The following is a 25,236-nucleotide window of genomic DNA, read 5'->3' on the forward strand; positions in this document are numbered from 1 at the left end:
ATCATTGGCATTATTTTTAGTTGCTCAGATGAGTTGAATACCTCTCATGCCAACATTTGAGAGTCCGGGGTGATGAGTCCTGGTCCATAGATCCTGCCATGAGGGTCCTTCCCAACCCTGGTGGAAGGGGTTAGCCCCATCCTGCCAGTGCACAAACCAGGCCAGCTGCCTGCAGACAGCACACTCTGCTTAGGCCCCAAAGATCCCCCTGGATGTGGTGAGAGTGACTGGGCATTCCTTCCTTCCCTTTTGCTGAGCCCTTACTGTGAACACATGGAGGCACTGTGCTGGACTCCAGGGGAAAGAGGACAAACCCAGGGAGGTAAAGGCCTGGACTCTTCCCTCTAATAAGAAAGAGATGGTTGTGCAAACAAGACACCTGCAGTGTGGCAGGCAAGGCTTCACCAAGGAGGCATTATTTGAGTTGCATCTTGAAGTCTGAGTAAGAAACTTCACCAGAAGAAATGAACTGGGGTAGAAACTTCCAGGCAGAGTAGAGCCTAGAATGTTCCAGCACTGGCCAGTGACCAGAGTTGTGTGGTCTATGGGAGCTGTCTCTCATGATGTCCCTTGGAGTATAAAACTTTTCCTTCAACCCACACTTCCTCCTGCTCCCTTTCACACCAGAGTTTTCCCTTTTCCCAACTGGCCAACCAGCTCACAGCCCTTGGAGTTTGCCCAAATGATCTCCTTAGGCAGCTGAAGGTGAAAAAAAACTCTCAGGTCAGATGCCACCAACTGCTCAGCCAAACATGGCTTCCCTGCATCTCAGGACAACCAAGCTGATATCAGCACCTGTGCCCAGCTTCTCCCCTCCAAGTTCAGTCCTTCCTGCCCTGCCCCAGGGTTCTCTCCCACAGCCACGCCTCTCCCATTAGTACCAGCAGCAGCCCTCTCTACAGCCATTGCCTGGACATCCAGGGAGGGAGCTCAGGCTCCTGTAGGGTCGGGTAATTTTAATTAGATTTGCCTGCCTGGGGCAGCCTGGCTGCTCCGAAGCACACCAGGGAGTCAGCATTTCATGTCAGTAAATGTAACAAGACCCTTTCGATTCAGATTAGTGCCCAGCACTGACTTTTAGGAGCCCCCACTGGGGCGCCTTCCAGAATCCCAGATGAAGGAAGGGTAGGGGAGCACCATCCCAGACCAGCCCCCTGCAGGGGGCCGTCACACACAGGGGCCATGTGACAAAAGGGTGTGTCTGTGAGCAGAGGGAGGCTGCCAGTGCCCTAGAGGTTTTATTTGTGTATGAAGATGTGTTAATGAAATGTATTGGTTCCTTCTGACTTGGAAGGGGGGTGGGGCAGGGAGGGACAGAGAGGGAGAGAGTTGTGTAGGGGTGGGAGGGGAGGCAGAGTCTGTCTTAATTGGATCACACCAGCGCATCATCTGGGCTAATCAGCAAGGCAACCAGGAGCTCCCGCTCCGATTGATGATTTAGGTCTAATCCCAACAGACCCAAGGACTGGATGCACATGGCGGGTAATTGTGTTTGTAGCCCAGGAGCAATGCTGAGCGGGGTTCTGAAGAGGGAAGACTCTGCAGTAGCGGCCCATTTCAGTTCTCTTCTTTCCCACCCTACTTCAACCCAGGGAATTTTTCCCCAAGAAGTTAGAAATTAGCTGGGACTGCCCCGCCCCCGTCTCTGCACACCCCTAGATGGTGTTGGGTGCTCTCTGAGTCCTGGGGGTTAGGTTGCCAGCAGCTCAGAGAAAGGGCCAAGAGAGTGAGGTTAATCCAGTTTCTTTCTCCCTCCACCCCTCCAGTCTCCTTTGCTCCCCTTTGAAGTGAGTGGGTTCCCATGGAAACCACAATGTCCTGGGGAGCAGGAGAGTGGCAGGGAGCTAGGCCTGGCCAGGTGCACAGTGGGGGAGGAGGTTGGCTTTGCTGAGATTGCTCTGCTAGGGCTGAAGACCTCACTGAGAACTCAGGAAGTGGCCCGCCAGGCACTGAAGAAGTAACCTATTATTGATAGCAAATGCAGGGTTAGAGGCATGAGCAGAGAGAATGTCCTGGGCCCCTGTGCATTCCATCTCCTTTAAAAATGCCAGAGAATCAAGTTGCAGATCTGACAGAATGGCACTCTTATTCCTCCTTGGTGCTACCAGTTAAGATCAAATTGATTAGGTCAACATGGTTTCTGCTTCCCCCACTAGATCGTTAACTCCATGAGGGCAGGCAAGGTCTGTGTCTGTTTCATTCATTGATTTATCCCCAGTCTTACACAGCTTGGATAGCATGTGTAACAAATCAATACTTGTTAAACAGAATCATTAAGTAGATTAGGTTGTATATTACCTCTTTAAATAGATCACAGGTCTAGACTGCTATGCTGGTGAGGGCAAAGGAGAGCCCAGATACGCTCATTCTGGATATAAATGTCCCCCCATGATCCATTTGAAGCTACTAAAGTGACACGGCAGGGGAAGAGAGACACACATTTGACTGCCACCAGCTCAAGGTATGGACCCCATACGGGGAGCCAGGTTGCAGGTGCACCCTCTGTTTTAAACAGGGGATGACTGTTTCAACACCTTATAACTGATTTGCTGAAATAGTTTCACTCATACCTGCATCCCTACATTCCTTGGTCTCCACTGGCCTGTCTGGTCTCCTCTGAGGTCCTGAATTTAAAATGTTCTCTTAATGAATTAATGCGTAGCACAGAGTAAGGGCAGTTGTGCTTTGTCACCCCCAAGGCAGTGGATTTTCTCCTTCCTAGATTCTGCCCAGCACTGTCTATCTCTTTCATCTGCTTGAGGAAAGCGCCTCTCTCCTCCCCACTTGCCCACCTTCTCCAAATAACTTCCAAACCTGCCTTGGTTTGGCCATTAATGAACTTCTTCCTGGCAGCTCCGGAAAGCCTGCATCAAACTAGTCTTCTGCCTTTTCTCTAGCTTCTCAGCTTTCAGAATCTTGACCTTTCCATATAACATTTCTCATGCTTCTCATCAGTCTCATCTCTCTGTAAGCCACAAACTTAGAGGTTTTCCACCAGGTGTGACCTACCCCTAGATACTGCACGCTGAAGCCAGTGCTAGGTCAAAAAAGCAATATACTTGTCTAAAGCCCCGTTGATATTACACTTGTTCCTGTCTCATTCAGAATGGATCCCTCTGAATCCACATTCATTCGGAGGAAAGAACAGAACAGGGCAGTGGGCTGCATGCAGCTTGCTCCCTGGAGACCATCCTCCTAAAGGTCCCTGAATTGTCGGCCTTGATCCTGCCAGTCCTATAGCTCAAGGTGTGAGTGCAGAAGAGGGGCTGTGTGGCCGTGGAACGAGCTCTAGAAATAAACTTGGTGAGAACTTGCTTTGTCACCACGGCAGGTTCATCAACCTGAGCCTCTGCTTCTCAACTGTAACAAAGAAAATAATAATAGCTAGACTCAAATTAGATAACATATACTAACACCCGGCATACGAGTCGGTGTTGGCTAGATGGACTGGGGTGGCGTGGAGTGGGGTGAGGGGGATTAGACAGAGGGTCAGCATGCACCCCCTTGTCCTGTTCAGGACATGACACACAATCTGGTGGATTCAGGGTTAGGTATGTGGCCTTGCATTCAGGGGTCCTGGGTTTACATTCTGGCTCCACTACTTGGCACTAAATCTTTTGGGCCTCCGTCTGCACATCTGTAAAATAGGACTCAAAACTGTGCTATCTTCATCAGCGGGGATTCATGAGATAATCATCCAGTGCTTGATAAAGAAGCTGGCACATGGCACGCCCTCCGTGGGTGTCGGCTACTGTTAGATGTTTGGGAAATGGCAGCAGGTGAAGGTGAGCAAAGGAAGGTGAGTGCTGAAAGACAGCACAGCAGAAAGAAACTAGACCCTAACAGCTCCCAGGGCCCTGGTCCTCACACCACAGTTCCATGAGACATTAGTTGAGCTCTGCTATGTATAAGCAGTGTGCTAAGTTCCCAAAGGGGTTCTGAAAAAAAGAAAAAAAAAATGTCCAGGGAGTGGGAGAGCGATGGACGTAGAAAGTAGCTATAATATAAACTTGGCACATAGTATGGGCTCGAAAAAGTATTTGTGGAATTGACGATAAGGCTTCCAGTCCACCGTGCAGTGGGAGAGAATTGCTCTGCTTTTCCCCGATCCAGTGAAGCCAAGGGCAATGATAGCCCAGCTGCCTTTCCTGTGGCTGGGCTGGTAGACGGAGGGAGCGAGAGGACCCCTCTAGGTTTGGGGAAGAACAGGGGGCTGGGTCCTGTTGCAACTGTCCTCTAACAGCTGCCTGGCCGGAACCCTGGGAACCCGTGCTTCCTGATGAAGTGTCTTTGAGGGAACTCTTCCACCTTGTGACCAAAGGGTGTTCTGGCTCCAGCAAGCTGACCCAGGGGCTTAACCCTATGCCTTCCTTGGCATGGCACTGGGTCATTCCTGGAATGTTCTGGGTGAGGTGACCTAAGAATGGTGAGGGAGAAGTACAACTGCTCCAAGTGGTAAAGCTGGGACCAGAGGCTTCCTTCCAAGACTTCAGGACTGGGTGCTGGAAGCAGATGTCTGGGCTGTGTGCAGAGCTGGGGGAGCTCTGGCAGACACCCCCTGCTTTTTGAAGCAGTTAGATTCCCTGGCATAAGAGATAACATCTCAGCTGTTGACTATAGTTAGGGGAGTGATCCTGTGAAGCTATAATCTGGAAGTTAAACCACCTCAGTTTTCCCCTAACACCAAGCAAACACATCCCTGGCCCTTCCTGCTGGCATCTGGAGCCCCCTGCCCCAGTCCAACCTACTTATGTGCAATTAGCTGGCACCGAGTCTGCAGCTGCCTGGCCCGAGCTGCAGGTGCGTTCAGAGGCAGTGGGCCCTGCTGCTTCCATGGCCTGGCTGAGGCAAAGCTGAGAAATCCAGTTCCCCTGTCGTGACAGGGCACACGAATGAGAGACCCAGGAGCATGGAATCCCGATAACTTTTACCCTCTCAAGGCCATGTTAGGATAAATGAGATGAATGCCATGCTAACAGCTGGCAGCAGTTGGCATTTAGAAGCCTCGCAGTGAAGGCTGATTACAGTGGAGTGATAACTGTGATAAGTACTAAATAGGATCTATCCCTTCAAAAAGAGGCAGGACAACCCACAATTGGACCTCCTGCGAGGATGCCTGGGATGGGGTGGGTGGCAGGAAAGCCAGCCACAGGAATTTGCGAGTTCGAAGGGCCCATGGCACCTGAGCAGGCTGCACCACATGGTGGGTTGCCCTTTTGGTCACCCGACACCACTCTCAGATTTTCCTGAGTGCTGGTCCCTGTCATGATCAAAGAACGGGAGACTAAGACGCCAGCCCAAGTTCTGACTCTACCATTGGGCACATCGTTTAACCTCCTTAGTACAGCTTCCCTACCCCACCGGGTAGGCGTCAAATGAGAAAAAGAAAGATCTCTAAAAAGATCTCTAAAAACATCAAAGCCCCCTTGGAACACACAGAAGTACGACTGTGAGAGAAGTTTCTTTTGGAAACTCATTTGATAAGATAGAGATTGTCTTGTGCCTCTTGTTGCTTGAAGGTGGATCTGACAACCCCGTTCTGCCCCCCACCCACCCACCCCCAGGCACATATGACTCAAGGACAGTAGAGGGGAAAGAGGAGGAAGAGGACATGATTCCAATAATGGCTCGGAAATAATGCACTGGAGACTGGGAGAGCCCCAAATTTGGAGTTTGTCAATTCAGTCCCTTAGGTGTGCTTTAAGGCACTGCCAGTGACCAAGGCTCAAAGGACAGAGGTCCCATCCCCATACCCCTTCCCCTGCAATGGCCCTCCTTGGGCACCCCAGGAGATTCAGTCTCCTGAGACTTGGGTGGAAGCTCTGATTGCCTTCACTAGCCTCCCAACCTCGGCGAAAGAGACTTCTCTTTTCTGTGCCCGAGTTACCTCTCCTTTAAGTGAAGGGGCTGGCCAGGAGAGCCTACCAGATCTGAACTTAGAGGTGCTTTGTGTTCTTGCCTTACAGGCTTAACATTCAATTTGTTGAGATCTCACATTTATTTTTTTAAAAAATGCCAAGAGGGTCGTGTGTGTGTGTGTGTGTGTGCACGAGCATGTGAAAGAGAGAGAGAAGAGATGGGGACAGAGCAGACCGGCGCCTGCCCCAGGCTCCTCACTTGTCAAGAATGGCCCTGCCCACCACCTGGGGAGGAGAGCTGGTTGGAGCCCAGGAGCCCTAGCAGATGCAATTCCAATTTAGCAACAAGAAGAAGTCCTCTCCAAGGCAACCCAGGCGAACACACCGCCCACTGGGCAGGACTAAAAATACACCCGCAGGGTTTCAACGTCACACCTGAAATAAAAATACATCCAACCAGGAGCTGCCGGCTTGCTCTCCTCCGCCCCACACTGCTCTCTCCATCTGGTGCCTTCCAGGGAAGAGAAGTGGAGGGCTGGGCAAGCACTTCCTTCACACCCACCCCCCTCCCTCTCCGACCCTGCCAAGCCCCCACCCTGCATACACCCCAGCAGAGCCCCAAGACAGGTCCTTTTGTAGCAACTGTGGCTTGAAGCTGCCAGATGGCAAAATCTGGTCTGAGTCCCGAGTAGGGATGAATTCTGAGTCTGAAAGAACTTTAGGCTCCTGTCTCAGAATCTTCATTCCCATAGTGAGCGCTTACTTCATTCACTCACTTCTCCGCATTCATTGATTCGCCAAATATTTATTGATCCTCTGCTGTGTGCCAGGCACCGTGCTTGACCCTTGGGGAGTCAGAAAGAGAGAAGACAAGATCATGGACTAGGGGAGCTCAGCATGTGGTGGGGAAGACAGAACAGTGCACAAATGATAGTTAGAATTTAATAAGTGTCACAAGGGAAATAAAAATAAATTTTTACTGGCAGTGCCTTTCTGGTTAAAAAAAAAAAATGAGGTTCTGAGTTCTGATAAATTGTACGTTGTTGCCTCTCCTCCTCCTCTTTCTGTGCCTCTATTTGAATTGGCATGTGGGATTGTTTTCCCTGCCAAATGAGTCAGTGGAGATGGGAATATAAATGTATTGGAGCGGATGGTGTCAATGTTGCTCTGAATAAAGAAAGGTGCCCACACACCATTCCAGGGAAATGGAACAGCATTAATTGATAGCTTACTAAGTGCCAGACACTCCACATTTCTTCATCTAAGCCTTACAATAACCTAGGTGGTAGGTGGTGTTCTTCCTGGTCTGTAAGGGAGGAAACTGAGGCTCAGAGAATTCAGTACTTTGCCCCAAAGTCACGCAGCTGTCTGACTCAAAGTCTATGCTTTGGAGTCTAAACCATCCGGACTCTTACCCCTAAATTGTGAGTGAGGTCAAGGAGGAGACCCCAAAGCACTTCTATGATGTTCTCTCTGCTGTAGAGCCCCATGGGGGAGCCTTCATAGAAGGGGAGGCATTTTGAGGTGGATTCTGAAGATCATTAGAAGGGACAGGTAGAGATGCAGAACAAGCAGGTCAAGTGAAAGAACAGCTAAAGCCAGGACAGCATAGAAGTCCAGTTTGCCAGAGCTAGTGGGGTCCACCTGCTCTCCCTCCAACTACCACAGTCTTTGCTGAGCCTGTTGAGGAGCAATACAGGGCTGAGGCCACCCCCTCAAAGCACCCGGGTGTGTGTTCATTTGTGTTATGACTTTATTTCATCAGCATTCAGGAGAAATTTCCCTACCACCCTCAGAGTGAATACCTATAATGCGCCTTCTGGCCATGACGAGGTGCGCTAGAATCAGGCAGCGGGCTGTCCTGGAGGGTTACTCTGGGGTTTCTCTCCCCAATTCTATATCCCAGTGACTGCCGACCTGAGAAACAGAAAGAAAGGGTCAATGCCTGCTTCTGGGCAGATTTTCCAGGGTGATGGGCCTTTGGCAACTAAGCTCCTATGGTGTGCATTAGCAGAGACTGGGCTAGCCAGCTAGTCACTGCTGGCACCCCCACCACACACTCCCACACCACATCTATCGGGCCAACAGACTAATGTCCTCTGGAGTAGTATGACCCTGATGAGGCCTCTGCTCCCACTGGCTTACCACTGAAAATCTCCACCCAGAAATGCTGCCTTTCTATTACTCATTCCACCCTCTGGACCATCCACCCATTCTTATCCCAGCCAGGAAGGGTCCCGAGGCTCTAACACCCCACTTGCCTCTTCCCCATTAGAAGCAGCAGCCAGGGCTCCTGGAGGGGGTGAGCGCTGACCCTGGGCCTCCTCTGCTCACCACCCCACAGCTGGATGAGTCTGGGCCGCGAGGTGAGGTGTAGAATGGGCCTGGGGGCTCCAAGGTCAGTCACTGGAGTGGAGGTGGACAGCCAGGCAGGCTGCCGCACACTTGGCTGGACCCATGATTGAGGTCTGCAGTCCTGGCCAAGGTCACAGGGAAGAGATGGCTGAGAGGCTCTGAAAGGGCAGAGTGGCATGACTGTGAATCACAAGGTTTATCACCCAGAAAGAGAACGCAACACTAACGTCTCGCCCTGCATGTGACCATGCGCGCAGCCCCCTGCCCCCAGGCTGTGGGGCTCAGTTTCTGTCTAGATGTCTATTCTCTGTCTCTCATGCTCTTTGTATCTTAGCCTCTCAGAGTTCTGTATTTGTGGCTCCTTTCTCTTTCCTGTCTCTGCTTCTTGGTCTCTGGCCCTCCTCTAAGCAGCAAGAAGTGTTTTCAAAAATTGTTAAAATGCAGATTGGCCCCAAACCGGACATTCTAGGCCCACAAGTTTGGGTGAAAAACACAAAGGCAAAGGAAGGAAGCAAAGCAGAAAAGAGTTCAACTGTCCTTTCTTGAGGCCTTTTAACAAAAGGAAATGAGATTCTATCCTGTAGGGGATCTTTAAGTTAGAAATGACCGAAGAAGTTGTAGTCTCCATTCTACATCTTTGCAAATGTTAAGGAAACCTTTCACCTAATTTATATCCAGAATGTCTGTGTTGGGGTATGAGGAGTAAACAGGCTGTGTTGAAACCCACCTACCTGAGGGTGCTCTCAGAAACCTGACAAGAAGTGGGGGTAGGGAGCGAGGTCACTTTGCCCTGAAGAAAAATTGGGGTTTGTTCGCAAGGGGTCTCTGCCTTTCTGCTGCTAGAGAGAGGTCACATTCGCTTCTCAAAGGGTTTCAGCCAAAATCCTGCCCTGACTCTAATCCGCTCTCCCGGGGGGGGGGGGGGTTGCCCACATCCTAGCCCCAAACTGGGCATTCCAGGCCAGAGAATTTGGGTGATGTGGAAAACTCCAAGGCAGAAATGTCAGAAATAATTAAACCAAACGATGGGTTAAACCCCTGTAGAAATCAGCACATCCGGTTTAATCACCTTCTTAAGCTGGCACAAGACTGCAATTCTGTGGAGGGGTTCTTTATTTCTTTGGATCGTTAACAGGAACTGCATATCTTGAGCTTGATTTGGGTTCCGATGCTCCTGGGGAGAGGTGAGGAGGACAGGGTTGGAGGGAGAGACTCAGGAAAGAAAAAGGAAATAAGAAACGTGTGAGACCATCCTCTCTCTCTCTCTCTCTCTCTCTCTCTCTCCAGCCTTGGCTCTGTCCGCTCTCATGGCGAACCTGCCCGCCCTCCTGGCACCCAGGCAGGCAAGAGGCACAGTGCTGAATGTGCTAAATTAGGCCATTAGAGAAATTCATTTCTCTTTATTAGTCTGTGTCAAATCCTTTTTATTAGTGGCTGGAAACGACCTCTCTTCTGCAGTAAAATGTCATGCCAGTTCACTCCTTTTATTTGTTCTGCACTGACGAGGCTCAAACTCTCCCTGAATCAGTGCAGCAAGATTTATTTCCTCCAAATTTTGAACGGCTTAAGAGAGATTGGGGTGGAGGGGACGGTCAGGTGGGAGGCGACACAGGAGAAGAAGAGCAGGAAAAGATCAGGGAGGGAGAAGGTAAGCTCTTGTGGAGGTCAAATGCCCTTGGCTCTTGGGAAAAAAGTCTAATGGCCACCTCTCATATCTGGTTCATCATGGTCTGGGACTGGATTTCTAGCCTCTAGAGGGTCTAGATGCACAATGGGAGAGATCAGGACAGTAGGAGTGGGGAGGGGCTCCTGAAGAACCATGTTCTAGTTGGACAAACTGATGCTGAGGAAGCCCAAGAATAACAGAACCAGTATCCCCCCTCTAACAGAAAATGCTTCTTCCAGGTAGCCACGGTCCCTGTGCTATTCATCCTACCCCAACCCCAAGCCTGCAACTTTGGCTGCTGGAAAGGACTCCTTGAGGGTGACTTCCAGCCTCCTTTCCAGGCATATGGAGGTGGCTTAGAAATATAGGTCAACCCTTAGGCAGGCATAGGCTGGGTAGCTGGGACTGGCCAGGGGACAGTTGTAGAGAAACGCATGGCATGACTGCCACTGAGGAGCCCAATGGAGTCCTTGGGAAGCAGCCTGTTTCTCAGGTGATGATGTGGGGTGTCTCAGAGGCCCCCAGGCTTGAGGTAACAGGCAGCAGCCATAGTCCAAGTTTATTGGGGATCCAGACAGAGCTTGGGAGCCATAGGTAAGCCCCTGACCCTGGATCTGGCTCACATGAAAAGCTGCAGGTAAGCTCAGGCACCATCTGAGCTCCTGGACTCAAGGGTCCAGATATCAGCATAGGTGGAAGCAAAGGCAGGAGACTGGGGAGGGTATGATATGAGGAGGCAGGGTTTGGAAGCTGCTGGTGTGTTTCAGGTGAGGAGGGACTGGAGCACATTTCAGGTGAGGGGGAGTTGGAGGAGGTGGCTATGTAAGCATCCATGAAGTCTGCTCTGTGCTCCAGGGACCGTGAGTAAACTTGAGGAGAAAGAAATCCGAGAGACAGTAGAAGTCATAGAAAATACCCCCATGTGCTCTGCACACACATATCCATCTCGGATCTGATACCTGAGGTGATAGGTTTATAAAAGGGACCCTTGCTATGGTTCTGCTAGGTGGGTGCACTCTGTTCCCCAGTTAGGTGACAGCGCTTCCCATGCACCCCCAGCCCCTGAAAGCCCAGCTCTGAGTCCTATCATCAGGTTTCCTGCTCACCTCTGCAACCTCATCTCCATCCATTTCCCTCCTGTCTTCATCTGGTTTGGATTTTGTTCCAGAAATGTGTCAAGCCCATCCCTATCACAGGTGCTTTGCTTTTTCTCTGCTTGGCAGTTCGTCCCTCAGATCTTTGCATGGCTGCCTCATCATCATTCAAGGCTTAACTTAAATGTCACCTCCTCAGAGAGGCCCTCCCTGACTACTCTAAGTGAAGTTTCTCCCAGCAGATAAAGGACAATCACAGAAGCGACCAGCCTCCGCTCCCCCACCCCAACTCTAGAGCTAGTAGCTACAATACTTGGTCCAGAGCAGATCCCTCTTCCTCCACGCCACACACTACTCATGCTTTGTACACAAAACACACAATCACACAATAAGTTTACAGAGATCTGCACACCAGTTCTGGACCCATAACCCATATGTGCGTATGGACAGCAGATAGAACCCCGCATGTGCTCACATAGTAACACACAGGACTGATGATCATATAACACTCACACTCTCTTGAGAGCCCTCATTCAACCCAGGTGCACTCTAATGCACACGCACACACACAGACCAGCACCTCTCCACCCAGCAGCCACCACCCACCCTCCCTCCAACCAGCAAGAAAGGCGCAAGCGGTGACCGGCGGCTGCCTGGGGGTTGGGGCGGGGGCTGCACCCCCACCACCTGGCACGATGCTGCGGATTATTAGTTCCTGGTAATTTAGTGCCCTTGTACAGAGTCGATTTGTGCCTTTCATTCCTAATTGATCTAGTGGCTGTTTAAATGGCAGCAGGCATCTGTTGAGAGTAGGAAGGTTCATAAGGCGCAATAATTCATAACACCGTCTGGAATTTGCCTTTCATGTCCCTCAGCTAAACCACTGCAGGGCTCTGCTTAAATTACAGCCACTGAGGCTTTCTTTGGTATTCCACTCAGGGCCAGGAGAATCTTGCATTAAACTGGGATCAGGTTAGATTAGACTATAATATGCTTCGGTATTAGTTGCTGCAAATGAAGACTTAGACTGGAGTTTAACCCCTTCACCTGATTTTCTCTTTGTCTTCAGCCCGATGGCTAAGCTAACCCATTGTTTTCCCTAACAGGGCAGAAGAGTTCTTCTGACAATTTGGGGCTGCAGATGGGAGACCCTTAGATATTAGCAGTGTAGGTGTGTGTGCATGGGGAGCCCTGTAACCCAGCCTGCAGCCTTGGGGCCCAGCTGTTTCTGCACTCGCTCCCAAATAAGGGTTGGGAGATAGTGTTTGGGGCAGCCTCTGCCCAGCCAAGCAGCACCTCTGAAGCCAGAATTTATACCCCGTCTCCCCGTTCATCCCCTGAGACTGAGTAGAATGAGCTGCAGAGTTTGAGTGTAAATGGAACAGAGCACCTCCTGTCTATCTGCCTAGAATTATTAGAGTTCCAGAATGGGGCATACCTCCTTGCAGGGATTTCCCATCTACGTACATACACAGGAAGATGGTCCTTCTCTTGCTGTGTCCAATCACAGTATGCTGGAGAAAAAAACTCATGGTCTCTCTTTCTTTTCAAAACTTACTGTGCTTTCCAATATGGTGGCCACTAACCATAGGTGGCTACTTAAATGAATAGGAATTAAACTTTAAAATTCAGCATCCTAGACCCAAGAGTCATATTTCAAGTGCTTGTTGGTGCTTGTTGGTCCCTGGTAGTAAGTGGCTACCATATTGACAGCGGAGATTGTGTTCCATCACTGCAGAAAGTTCTATTGGGTAATGCAGGTAGAGACCTAGGGGTCAGGCTCAACACATTTACTTCTTCCTCTCCCAGCAAGGAGGGCTTAATCAGAAAATGAGAAAGACCAGGAAGGGATGTGCAGAGGCTCTTAGGAACCACAGCGGAAGGGACTGGGCCTCCAGACTCCAGTGTCAACCACCCATGCCAACACATGAACACGTGCTGGGTGTTCACACATGCTGCAGAAAATAAGAATGATATGCATGTGTGCATGCAAATAGGTGCACACACATAGCATATATATTTGATAATGGACAGTGATGACAAAAGTAGGCTTGATTCCTGCCCTCATACAGTTCACGATCCAGTGGGGAAGGCAGGTGATAAAGCAAACAATTCACAGAGCTGTCAGCTTTGGTTGGAGGGGCAGGGCAGTCAAGGAAGCTTCCCAGTTAATGACATCTAAGCTGAGACCCAGAGAGCCATTCAGGTAGGCACTTCAGCTTCCACAATACATCATAGGACCATACCCACACACCCTCACACACGCACACTCTTCATTCACTGAGTCATTGTCAGTCACTGAGTGTTTCTTAAGTGCCTGCTGTGAACATGCAGGGCCAGATCCTAAGGATACAGTGATCATTAATATAGGGGCAGTCTTGGAGGAAACAGCGAGCGCATAGCAATGCAAATAATCACTTCATTACGGTCGTGCTAAGTGCATGATGATGGAAAAGTGCAGGGAGATGGTGCATGTGTAACTGGGGTATCTGACCTAAACCAAGTCAACCAACAGGCACAGCAGGAAGAGACATCTGCCCACTGTGTGGGGATGAGAATTCATCAGGCTCACTCGTACATTTGCCCCTGCACACATGCACACACGCCCAAGTACTGCCCTCCCTCACCTGTCTTCAGACAGCCATGTATAGGCCTTATTCAGCACATTCCTAGACACCACCCACATTTTCTTCCCGGGCTGACCTTCAGCCAAAATTGGACACCTATTTCTTCATCTCTCACCAAATATCCATGCAGCTGATCTGACCAAAGTGGCAATTTAGGCACCCGGTGGGGAGGCCCCAGGAACTGAATAGTTCTCCAGGCCAGGGCGTGAAATGCTGCCATCTAGGCTGATCATGGGGACTGAGGACATTCTCAAGGAGTGGGACTTTGGGAGAAGACGTGATGGGAATGTGGGGAAGGGTCCCTGGTGGTTTCTGAGCCCGACCAGCTGCAGGTCTCTGTGTGTGCGCATGTGTGAGCTCTTGATGTCCCCGCAGGCACCCTCTTTTCCCGCTCCTGACGCTGCTGTTTGAGAAATGTGAACAGGCCACCCAGGGCTCTGAGTGCATCACCTCCGCCAGCTTTGATGTGGACATCGAGAACTTTGTCCACCAGCAGGAACAGGAGCACAAACCCTTCTTCAGCGATGACCCAGAACTGGACAATCTGGTAAAGACCCTTCAACCCCCACCTTGACTAGGGTGGTCGTACCCACTGATTCCCACTCTAGAAATGATCCTTTCATTCATTCAATAAACAATTTTGCATGCCCACCTCCCCGTGGGGCAAGTAATAGACTCGCACTCTGGCAGCTGAGAACTCTAAGTCTCTTAAACCAGGAGTTGCATGTACAGATCCTGCTGCCAAAGGCTCCCCTTCTCTGCCCACCCAGCCACTGCATCTCACTCAGCCCCCACCTGCAGTGCAGACAGGAGGAAAGAAGCAGCATAGAAGCCAGAACATCAGGGTAACAATTCTAAGGACTGCCATCCTGGCATTTTTTTTTAAGATTTATTTATTTATGCATACAAGAACTGGGGTATAGGCAGGAGGTGTGGGGGGTGAGAGGATTCACCAGAGACAGAGTGGGGAGCAGAGCAGGCAGATTAACTGAAATACACTGCTGAGGGGAGCAGCTGGCGAGACTGGAGAAGTCTGCTATATTATGTGGGTCACCTCCCTGGCAGGGAATCAAATTCGTAGCTGCGGATAGCTTCGTAGTGCTGCGTCTTAACCACTTTCACCACCAGGGAAGCTCCTGTCCTGGCATATTAGTGAAGCTGTCATGGGCCTGTCAGCTGCTGAGAGAAGCTGATGACTGGGGTGCTCCAGGGTAGGGAAGAAGGGTGAAAGGCATACTCAAGCACTTCAATAAAAAGGCCTGGAGACACAGTCACATTGGGAGAAAGACCAGCAGAGGTCCTGCCCAGTTAAGGAAATGAAATAGCTCAGACTCCCCAACCTAGCTTGTCATCCAAATCATCATGGCAGTTTAAAAATACACATTCCTGGAAAGTATGGGAATCCTGGAAATTATGATTCAGTAAGTTTGGTGGACCCTGTGAATCCACATTTTTAAAAGTTTCCCTGGGTACTTGCAATCCTCAATGAAATCAGGTAATCACTGGGCAGAGAGGACATTGGAAATTCTCCTGTAGCCCTGAGAATTCTACAGAGGTGCAAGGGGCGGGAGGCTGCCCTTTTCATTCATCACAATAAATTCCAGACATCGTGGAATTATTAACCATAATTCTTGATTTTTCTGTGGGTGGGTTACTCAGATTTTAGAGTGACTCTGGAAATTCTGCACAGCTCTCTCCCACAAATGGATAGATCAAAGCCCTGCCCTCTTGGATCCTGAGGTTAGCAGGTACCTACTCCCAAAAGGAATCAGAAAAGCAAACGTGGCTCTGAAAAGGAAGGAAAGACACATGTGCTCACACGCATGTGCTCACACACACACAAGCACGCAGGCAAAGGCACATAGGTACACTGCAGAGCAAGTTGTTCTGTGTTGTGAGTTATCTATATGCTGCTTTGCTCAAGAGCTGAATACAGTGCTTTATTGAGTCCAGGAGAGCTGTGAGGAGAGAGCATCCTGGCCTGCATGTGTGAAGTGCTGTGACTGGTGGCAAGCACTTAGAAAGGGAACAGGCCACGGTCAGAGCATATGCACCTGCCTGGCTGCCACCAGGAGTATTGGCATAGAACTTTGAGTGGCCCAGGCCCATCTCTGCTCACCTCTGGCCCCTTCCCTAATTGGGACGGAGCAGCTACACTTCCCGGAAGCCCAGACCCCTGTCTCTCAGGTCTCCTGGGGGAGTTTTCCTGTGCAGGTTCTTAAAATGGTTGAATAGTAAGGGCAGCCTGGTCAACAACTTAAAATCTCAAGCTAGCTATGGCTGCAAATCAGGTGTTTAGAACCTAAGGAACCCTTGGAGTAGGGGATGAGACTGTCATTTCTGTGGGTACCACAATCAGTCTGGGGGTGCGGGTCCACTCACCTTACCTGACACAAAAAGAAACCAAAGCCTAAGTTGGTAGTTAGGAGACACCTAAAATCAGGCTGAGTAAAGTGAAAGAAAATTTAAGCTTTCTTAAGATGCTGGGGTCCGAGGGAAACAGACCTCACCTTCCTTGCCCACCACCACTTGCCAGGAGGGCTATGGGAGCCCACCAGGGACAGCCTCCTAGTCCAGAACAGTCTGGAAGACACCAGAAGGGTGACCAGCTCATGCAGTCTTCTCACCCACACTAACTAGGTCTCTCTGGGTTCTGTGCACCCAAAGAATCAATTTCCTCTGTCAATCCAACAGAACTCAGCTAAGTGTTTGTCTGCTCCGTACTATGCCTGACCTAGGGGGGGTGTGTGTGCGTGTTGAGGAAGCTCCCCAAGGACCCCAGATGTCTGACCTCCCCTGGTCATCTGTCTTAGGCAAATGGGCTTAAAGTGGTCCAGTTGGTGCCTCTGTGCTTGGACTGACGTGGTCCTGATTTGCCCACATGAGTTAGCCACAGTCAGTGGCCCATTGATTAAAACAGAGGCCTTTAAGTAGAGAAAACTGAAGAAGCACTTATAGACCCAAGGACTGAGCCTAGTTTTACTGCCACTTTAATGATTTCACCCTTTTGAAGCTCGGTTTCCTCATCTGTAGACTCATACACCTAGCTCATCTGTAATAATTAAAAAAAAAAATTAATGAGGTGGCTTATGGAACTAAATGGCCTTTTAAAATGCACAGCATCCAGAAGGTTAATCTCAAGTGTAGTATCTCTAGGCCGAGGCATTCCAGCTTCCCATCTTCACCTGCCCCCATCAAAAAACCTGGTGTGACCAGAACCCAGAAACTTTATTTGGGGGGTCAAGAGGTGCCCTTTGCCACCCCACTTGTGTTGGGAGGGGGGAGATAAAGAGGCCAATGCAGGAGCCATCATTAGAACAAGAATCATGTAGCCAGCACAGCCGAGATGCACATAATTAGAAATTAGAAAAAGGTCAGATCGCGTCATTATCAGCTCAATCAGCTGCCGAGTGCCACAGCCAGTTAATTTGGCATCTGTATTTTTTACAACCCCGCACACGTAGCCCAACGGACTGTAACTCTTTATCCGGACAGATATACTGCGCAGCAGAGCAGGGACATAAAATGAGAGACCCCAAGCAAATGAGCTGAGATAATTGAGAGATTTATTTTTTATATATATGTGTGTCAGGGCGGCTTGCCTTTGCCCTTGAATGTTGACTTTCATCGATGGGATTGTCAGGAGGACACCAGGGTCCGCCCAAAACTTTGTCCCACCCTGGACCCCCCATCGCACCCTGACCCTGCTTTCCCGCAAGCCCATGGTCCCCCCCAGGCCCACATTTGAGCATGAATTCTCCCACCTCCAGATGCTGGCCTCCCTCCTCCAAGCGGATTCTCATGTGCTGCCTTCCCATTCCCAGGTCTCTCCCAGACAAGTTCCCATGGGAAGGGCTGCCAGCACTCTCCCAGAGCGGCACAAAGATCAGAGAAGCTTCCAGATTGCAGGACTCCCAGGGAACGTGCCTCCCTGGCTAGCCAGCTGCTCCCATTGCACCCGTGCTGGGAGGAAAACTCAGAATCACACCCAATTGGGGGATGCACAACCACAGAAGCAAGTCCATTTTATAGATGGGGGCACTGAGGTCCAGAGGAGGGAAATGATTTGTCAAGACCCAAACCCAGGCCTGCCGGCTCCTATTAGGTCAGCCTTTTCCCTGCATAGCCCACCGCTCTTCCTCCTGAGGGAAATAAAACTCCTGTTTACAAATAGTACCACCACCATCTCCCCCACACATAGTCCCCCTGCATTTCACTGTAATGGGGGTGGCTTTCCACCAGTACCCCATAATAGCCAAGCTGGCTAGAGCCCCTGGTTAGCTCCCCCAGGGATGCCCTTCACTCCAACTCCCACCCCACCCCTAACCCCTAGTGCTCGCCAGGCCTATTTTTCACCTGGCCCAGCAGCCTCTGACTGGCAGTCTGTAAAGTTTGTAAAATTTGCAAGTTCCCCAAACCCCTTTGAAAGGTAAAAGCTTTTTGTTTTATAAAATCTGATTTACGGGCCCCCAGTGCAGGGCCAAGGTTTTATATATTATGCAAGATTTCAAACCGAGGCTGTAAAACGTACGGTTTCAGTTTCATGCATGGAATTTTTTTATGTGTAAATTTTTTAACATTTATGGGGCACGTTTTAATGAGACTCTGGTGTGGCTCGAGGGACAGATTATGGCTGTCTGACCGCAAAGCCAGCTCCAAAATGGGCCCCCACCCCCTTAGGCCCCTGGGCCCACTCTGAAGAGGCAGGGCCTGAGGCCGGAGGCTCTGAATAAAAAGTCACGGGAAGGAGTCAGCTGAGCTCTGGGCCCACAGAGACCCGGGGCCAACACCATTCAGAGTCATTCACTTCAGCCTACAGTGCAGACTCTGCCCAAAGAGGAGCAGAATATCCTGTGGTAGCCAGGAAAGGGAACGATAAGAAGAATCAATGCCAGGGATAATTAGCATCTGTCCAGCACTTACTAGGTGCCTGGTGCTATTCCAAACACTTTACCTATGTTATCTTATTTAATCCTTTTTCAAACCCACCAGGCAAATATTGTTGTAAGCCCCACTTTAAGATGAGACTATAGAGAGGCAGGTGAAATCACTCGCTTCAAGATCACAAGTTAGGTAAGAGGCAGAGACAGGAGTCCCTGAGTCCTGGAGTCCCAGGGCTACCTCCCAGCAGTTACAATGCTCTGCAGCTAATCTTCTCTTAGCACTTTCTATGTGCCAAGCCTTGTTTTTAGTTCTTTGCTAATCACACCAATGTAATCCTCAGTGCAACTCCAAGGGAGTCACTATTGCGATCTCATTTTGCAGATGAGGAAACTAAAGTGCAAAGATGATCTGAATTGTCCAAAGTCTCCCCATAGGTTCAAGACTCAGCCTACCAATCCCATTGGCTTCATCTCCTGCTTTGCAATTTAATTCTCACAGTAACCCCTTGAGGGAGTGATTATCCTCCCCCTTTTACAGAGGAGGAAATCAAGAGCTAAGAACCCCATGTTCCCCTGTTACAAGGCTGGAATTTGCACCCTGTGAGGCTGCAATACCACCTTCTTCCCTCTGCAGCACGTGACTTCACATTCTGAGGACTACATGGGGGAAGTGCCACGTTATTGGCTTAAACATGATTTAACTTGTTATGCACAGTGGTTTCCAGCAAATGGTCATCCCACCCTCCAACCATTTGGGAGTCATTCAGGCCCTGGGATTCACCCTTCTTCCATGTCCCATCCCCATTCCTTGTTGCAGTGAACCCACACTTCCAACTGGTCAGGCTGAGCTCATCTGATCTGGAAAATTTTCTGACTTGGCTTTGGCCGCCCTATTGACCTGCAGGAAATATCGGCACACTTTCAGGAATGCGTGTTTATAAACTCCTCTGGTCTGTAAGTGAGGGGGAAGAGTTCCCACTTCCTGACTTGCAGCAGCAGGAGGGGATGAAAGGAATCCGCCCTGCCCTCGGGAGCAAGGCCACCTCCCTAATTGCTGCATGGAATTTAGCAGGTCACCTAATCTCTGAGCCTCATCTCCTCATCTCGAGGAGAGTGATAATATTTCTTGTGTGTCCCTGTGATTATCAGACTCAAATGAGATCATGGAGAGAGAAGCATTTCATAAATTACAAAATGCTATATATAAAAATGTTTTGAAAGGCAAGGATTTATTCCTCTCAAGTGAAGAGGCCATGATCCTAGAAGAGAGGCCACTTTTTAAAAAGGAATTTGATGGTGGAGGGAAAGTCACGTTGGCATAAAGAATTGACATTTATCATATGGTTACTATACACCCAGAACATTTGCAGGCATTATTTTATTTCTTTTTCAAAACTCTACAGTGTAGGTATTATCATCATCTTAAATTTTACAGATAAAGTTAAACTACGAGTTCAGAATATCCAGGCAGGAAAGCATGGTTTTGGGGGTGGCGGGGGAGCATCATGTCATGGGACCTCATTGGAAATGAGAAGCCCCAGTCCTGTCTGCTTTCCTGAGACAGGAAAGTATGAGACTCTGATGTAAGGTTATCTCTCATTTTGCTTTTTGGAAGAGTACTTCTTAGAAGAAGAGGGCTGTTTCTTTATTTTGAAGAAGGAAGGAAGGGAAGCTGAAAGATGAAGCAAAACTTGGGGAAAGGAATGCAAGACACATCCATTATATTTGATGGTGATACTAAATGTAATGGAATTGTTCTTGCTGTGGAAGATTTGGGATAACATTTTACATGATGCTGATCACTTAGAAAAATAGTTTTAAAAATCAGAGTTTTATTCTAATGTATACGCCAAAACACAGAATTGCAAACACGTGGGCTAGAGGTGATGATTACTAAACATAAATATAGAAGAAAAACTGGAAATGATTATTTTCTCACTAAGTGCATATGGAATAGCATTAGCAAAACCAACAGGATGTTAAGAATGATTAAAAGAGGTTTGAAAAGTATATAAATTTGCTTTTCTGTGGTTTAGAAGGCACTTTCAGATTATTATCTCCCTGAACCCTTGTCCAGTCTTGTGAGTTAAGGATGATGATTATCCCCATCTTACAAAGGAGGAAACTGAGACCCAGAGAAGTCATGGAACTGGCCCAATGTTACCCAGTTTTCAAACAGTAGGCCTGGCCTCAAATTGACTGGAAACCCCTCAGGCTTTTGCTGCACTGATGCTGAGCAGCTGCCTCACATTTAACCATATTGTCCATCTTTTTCTCTTACCATGAATAGGTCCTACATATTCATTGCCTTGGAATAATACCATTATGATTTACTTTCTCTTCCTAAATCTTTAAATCAAGTCTATTATTCCATAAAAAATGTAATCCTCCAACTGTGTGTTAATAGACCAAAAGGTAGGTCCGCTTCTGGCCACTGTGCACCAGATCTAGTTTAAACAACTGTGCGTATTTCACTTGAGTAAAGCAACTCTGGGTGGATTTTAACTTTTATCTTCTTTTGCTTATTTGTATTTCATGATTTTTTTAATAATATGTATTTACTGACTAGGTTTATTTTTTTTTTTTTTTAGAGGCATGTTTTATTTGTTTGTTTGTTTGTTTGTTTGTTTTGTTTAAACATGCACTGGGTACAGTCAGAAGCGCGGGAGGGTGAGAGAATTCACCAGAGCCAGAGCGGGGAGCAGAACAGGCAGAAGGACCAAGTACACTGCTGAGGGGAGCAGCGGGCGGCAGGAGAGGTCTGCGCGCCATGTGGGACCCTCCTCCGGTGGCCAGGGAGCAGCCGGGGATCGAACCGGTGCCGCAGAGTACTGACTAGGTTTAAATAGATGTGTGCACTTTGTGTGTAAATGTGTGTGTATAACTACATGAAAAGATTTTAAAATAATTAAGTAAATAAAATATCCATTTGAAATGAATAGTCCAGTAAAGGAAGGCTCAAAGAAGAAAGGGGAGCAGAGGGAAAGGAAGGTAGGAAGGAAGGAATGAAGGAAAGGGGAAAAGAAGAAAGGCTTAAGGAACTGGGATTATTTTGTCTGAAGAAAAAAAAGTTACTTGAACAATTTATTCAAAGACCGATGACTGGTCCAGTGTTTGGGTTATAGCAAGACTTGAGATTTGTTGAACAGCTAACACCAAATTAACAGAGTTTGTATTGGCGGAGGTCCCTGATGTTCTTGATGCCAACAGAGCAAGCATTTCTATGAAGGCAGGAGACATTTTGGTTAAATGGAAGAAGGAGCTTCTCAGTCAGTAGATTAAGAGAACACAGAGAAGCTCTGATGCAACAGAGACTGGGAGAACTCAGGCAGAAGATGTCACCACATGTCCTGGAGGACAACCTCACCTAGAGGTTGTCCACCTCACCTCACCAGACCCCTCCAGCACCATGAGAGAAGTGAGGGCAGGAGTCTTGGTAAGGCTCAGAGAAACAGAAAAGGAAAGTCTCCTGACAGTGCAAGCCTCTGTTTTCACCCATGGGGAAGCAGACCACTCCACTGCTGAGGTATTCTGACATTCAAGGGCCGGCCAGGGGTGCAAGAGATGAAAACAGTGGGTGAGGGAACATCACCAGGGAGGGCTCTGGAAGTCCTAAACATTAATGTCTCCAAACTTATTTGGTTTTCCTAGAACCCCATATTTCCTGCCACTGAGCTACTGTCCCCCCAAACCATGCACCCTTTAAACTATCATTTTCTCTATTTATATACCTCTCAAGAGTCTGTATTGAGGGTGACACAGGCATCCTGGCTTCATCTCCTAGCTCTGTCAACTACCAGCTGTGTGACTTTAAGCAAGTAAAATTTAATCTCTCTGGGCTTCATTTTCGTCAATTCTAAAATATGGGCAATAATGGTAGCTACTTGCAGAGGTGGTTGTGTGGAATAAATAAGGTAGGGCATGAAGGGATTGAACATGGACCTGAAACTTAGTAAGAATAAGAAATGTTTGGGTATTATTATCAATTATCATGAGTATTAAACACCTGGTACTGTGTCATTTACTCTGAGAGACATCAACCAAGATTTCTGTGGCCAAAACAAGTAGAAAAGTTAGGCAAGGCTGAATATTTATTCAGTAGCACATAATCCATACTGAGGTCACTGTTCTCTTCACTTGGGACAGCAGTCTCCGCCCCACAGGGGGAGGACTCCCCTCGCACAAGACCCTGTGATTGAGCCCTGCATGAAGACACAAAATTGTTGATTTTCTGTCTTTGAGTGACACTTAGTCTAATTCAGTGCTCCAAGAGCCCTTAATTAGTTGAGTACAATCCCTGCCCATCAGACGATCCAAATGCCAACCCAGGGAATCCGCAGTCGCTCCCCACTTGAAATGCCAATGAAGCCCAGAAAGGGGTGTTACGCTGGCTTCTAGCCACGCAGATCCACTCGCAGTCAAACTCTCTGGGAAAGATTGCCTTTCTTGCTTCCGTAGGCCTCAAAATGCAAACCAAACGCTGGGAAGGTAGGATAAAACAGGGGCTCCTGTGTATTGCTTATGTCAACATAAATAGGTCTCAAAAGGCAACAAGCCCCCACCTTTTTTTTTCACTTTTTATTTTGCTATAACCATAGATTCACAAGAAGTAATTACTAAGGACTAATTAGAGAAGTCCTGATTTCCTTCTTGCATAACTATTTCACAACCAGAAAATTGACAGTAATGCAATCACCAGCTTTACTCAGACATCCCCAGTTTTATATGTTCTCCTATGTGTTTGTGTGTTTAGTTCTTTGCAATTTTATCATGTGTAGACCCATGTTAACACTATGCATGTCACAGAACAATACCTCTGTCACTGCTCCACACGCCCCTTGGCAAACTGTGAGCTCTATGATTTTGTCATTTAAAAAATGTTTATAAATGGCATCAACAGTGTGTAGCCTTCTGAGATCGGCTTTTCCTTCTCAGCCCAATTTTCTTGAAATCCTCCCTACTTGTTGAGTATATTGAGAGTTTGTTCCTTTTTTGCTACTAATTACTATTCCATGATATGGATATACCATCATTTCTTGATTCTCCTGTTGAATATATATTTTATCCACCTGTTGTTGTTTCCAGGTTGGGGCTGCTAGAAATAAAGTTGCTTTGAACATTCCCGTATAGGTTTTTGTGTAAACATCTATTTTTATTTCTCTGGGGTCAATGCCCAAAAGGACAATTGCTGGGTTATCTGGAAAGCATATATTTAGTTTTCAAAGAAACTGCACCATTTTGCAGACTCCCCAGCAGTGTCAGAGTGATCCACTGTCCAGTTCCTTGCCATTGGTACTGTCACTAATTTTTATTTTAACCATTCTGAGAGGTGTGTAGTGAATTCTCTTTGTGGTTTTAATTTGTATTTCCCTGATGGTTAATAACATTGAACATCTTTTCACATGCTCATTTGCCATCTGCACATGCTCTTCGGTGAAATGGCTGATGCTGTCTTTTGCCCATGTTCTAATCGGATTACCTGTTTTACTGTTTACTCTCCAGAGCTCTTTATAGATTCTAGATATAAGCCCTTTGTCAGTTATGTGCTTTGCAGATATTTTTCTTGTAGTCTGTAGCTTGCCTTTTCATCTTCTTCACAGGGTCTTTGGAAAAGAGGACATTTTTAATTTTGATGAGGTCTAATTCATCAGGTTTCCTTTTCTGAGCTATGTTTTTGGTGTCAGGTCTAAGACCTCTTTGCCTAGACCTTGCTCATGACAATTTTCTCCTATATTTTTCCAAAAGCATTATAGTTTTATGTCTTCTATGTAGATCTTTGATCCATTTGCGTTCATTTTGGCATGATATGTGTGGTAGACGTCCAATTGTTCCAGCACCATTTGAACAACCCTGTTTAAAAAGCAATTTGACAATATTTACCATGAGCCAAAAGAATCTCCAAAGCTTTCTTCCTTTCACTTCTGGGAACTCATCCTAAGGAAATAATGCAAAAGTATGAATATAAGCTATGTTTGGAAAAGTGTCCTGTAACTTTTTTTACAAAATGGAAAAAATTAGAAGTGATAAATACCCAATAATAAGGGATTGATTGAGTATGGTACACACAGAGAACAATATGCAACTACTAAAAATATATTAGCTGAAAAACTTTCACCCATTTAACAGATATTTACTTGGTATCCATACTGAAAACTCAGTCTAGAGAATAGAGAAAATAATTCTGTCACTTAGAAAACATTTCGTAAACTAAAGAAAAGTCAGGAAACAAAATTGTTGGCACAAAGTGGTTAAAACAAAGGCATGCAGAAAAGACACAAACAATCATATTCTTTTAAAGTGATTGGATCAAGGGCAGTTTTTTTTCCATCTACCTATTTTCCATACATCACATAGCGCTTTCTTTCTTTACTAAGAACAATAAAGAGAAAAGCTTTGATGACAAATAGCTTCTTGCCATGCCCATCTAAACTGGCCACAAAAATACATACAACAAATCCAAAGGGTGTGGAAAAGACCATGACAGTGAGGCATCCCAGTATGCAGCTAAGCCGAAGGGTGACTGGGTCAGTCAGCATGTATCAGTGGGTACTTGCAAAGTGCCCTGTACCGCCTGGGCACTGAGAAAATGGGTGTAAGAATGGACAGCCCTGGGCCTCCCCGGTGGCGCAGCGGTTGAGCGCTGGGTTGCGAAGCTACCCGCGGCCTCTGCAGCGCCGGTTCGATCCCCGGCTGCTCCCCGGCCACCAGAGGAGGGTCCCACATGGCGTGCATACCTCTCCTGCCGCCCGCTGC

General features: G+C 47.9%; 1 protein-coding gene across 4 annotated transcripts in view; it reads left to right on the plus strand.

Annotated features, from left to right (window-relative positions):
• The window catches only part of PKNOX2 (PBX/knotted 1 homeobox 2), a 266,982-nt gene that overhangs the window by 205,363 nt on the left and 36,383 nt on the right, over positions 1-25,236 (plus strand). For all 4 annotated transcript variants that reach the window (XM_054693179.1, XM_054693181.1, XM_054693183.1 and 1 more), the window contains exon 6: positions 13,976-14,147. In XM_054693179.1, coding sequence (XP_054549154.1) covers positions 13,976-14,147 — 172 coding nt within the window. The remainder of the gene's footprint in view (positions 1-13,975; positions 14,148-25,236) is intronic.

Source organism: Talpa occidentalis, unplaced genomic scaffold, assembly GCF_014898055.3.
Source record: "Talpa occidentalis isolate TD23 unplaced genomic scaffold, MPIMG_talOcc4v2.1 talOcc4.12, whole genome shotgun sequence".
In the NCBI taxonomy this organism is placed as follows: Eukaryota; Metazoa; Chordata; class Mammalia; order Eulipotyphla; family Talpidae; genus Talpa; species Talpa occidentalis.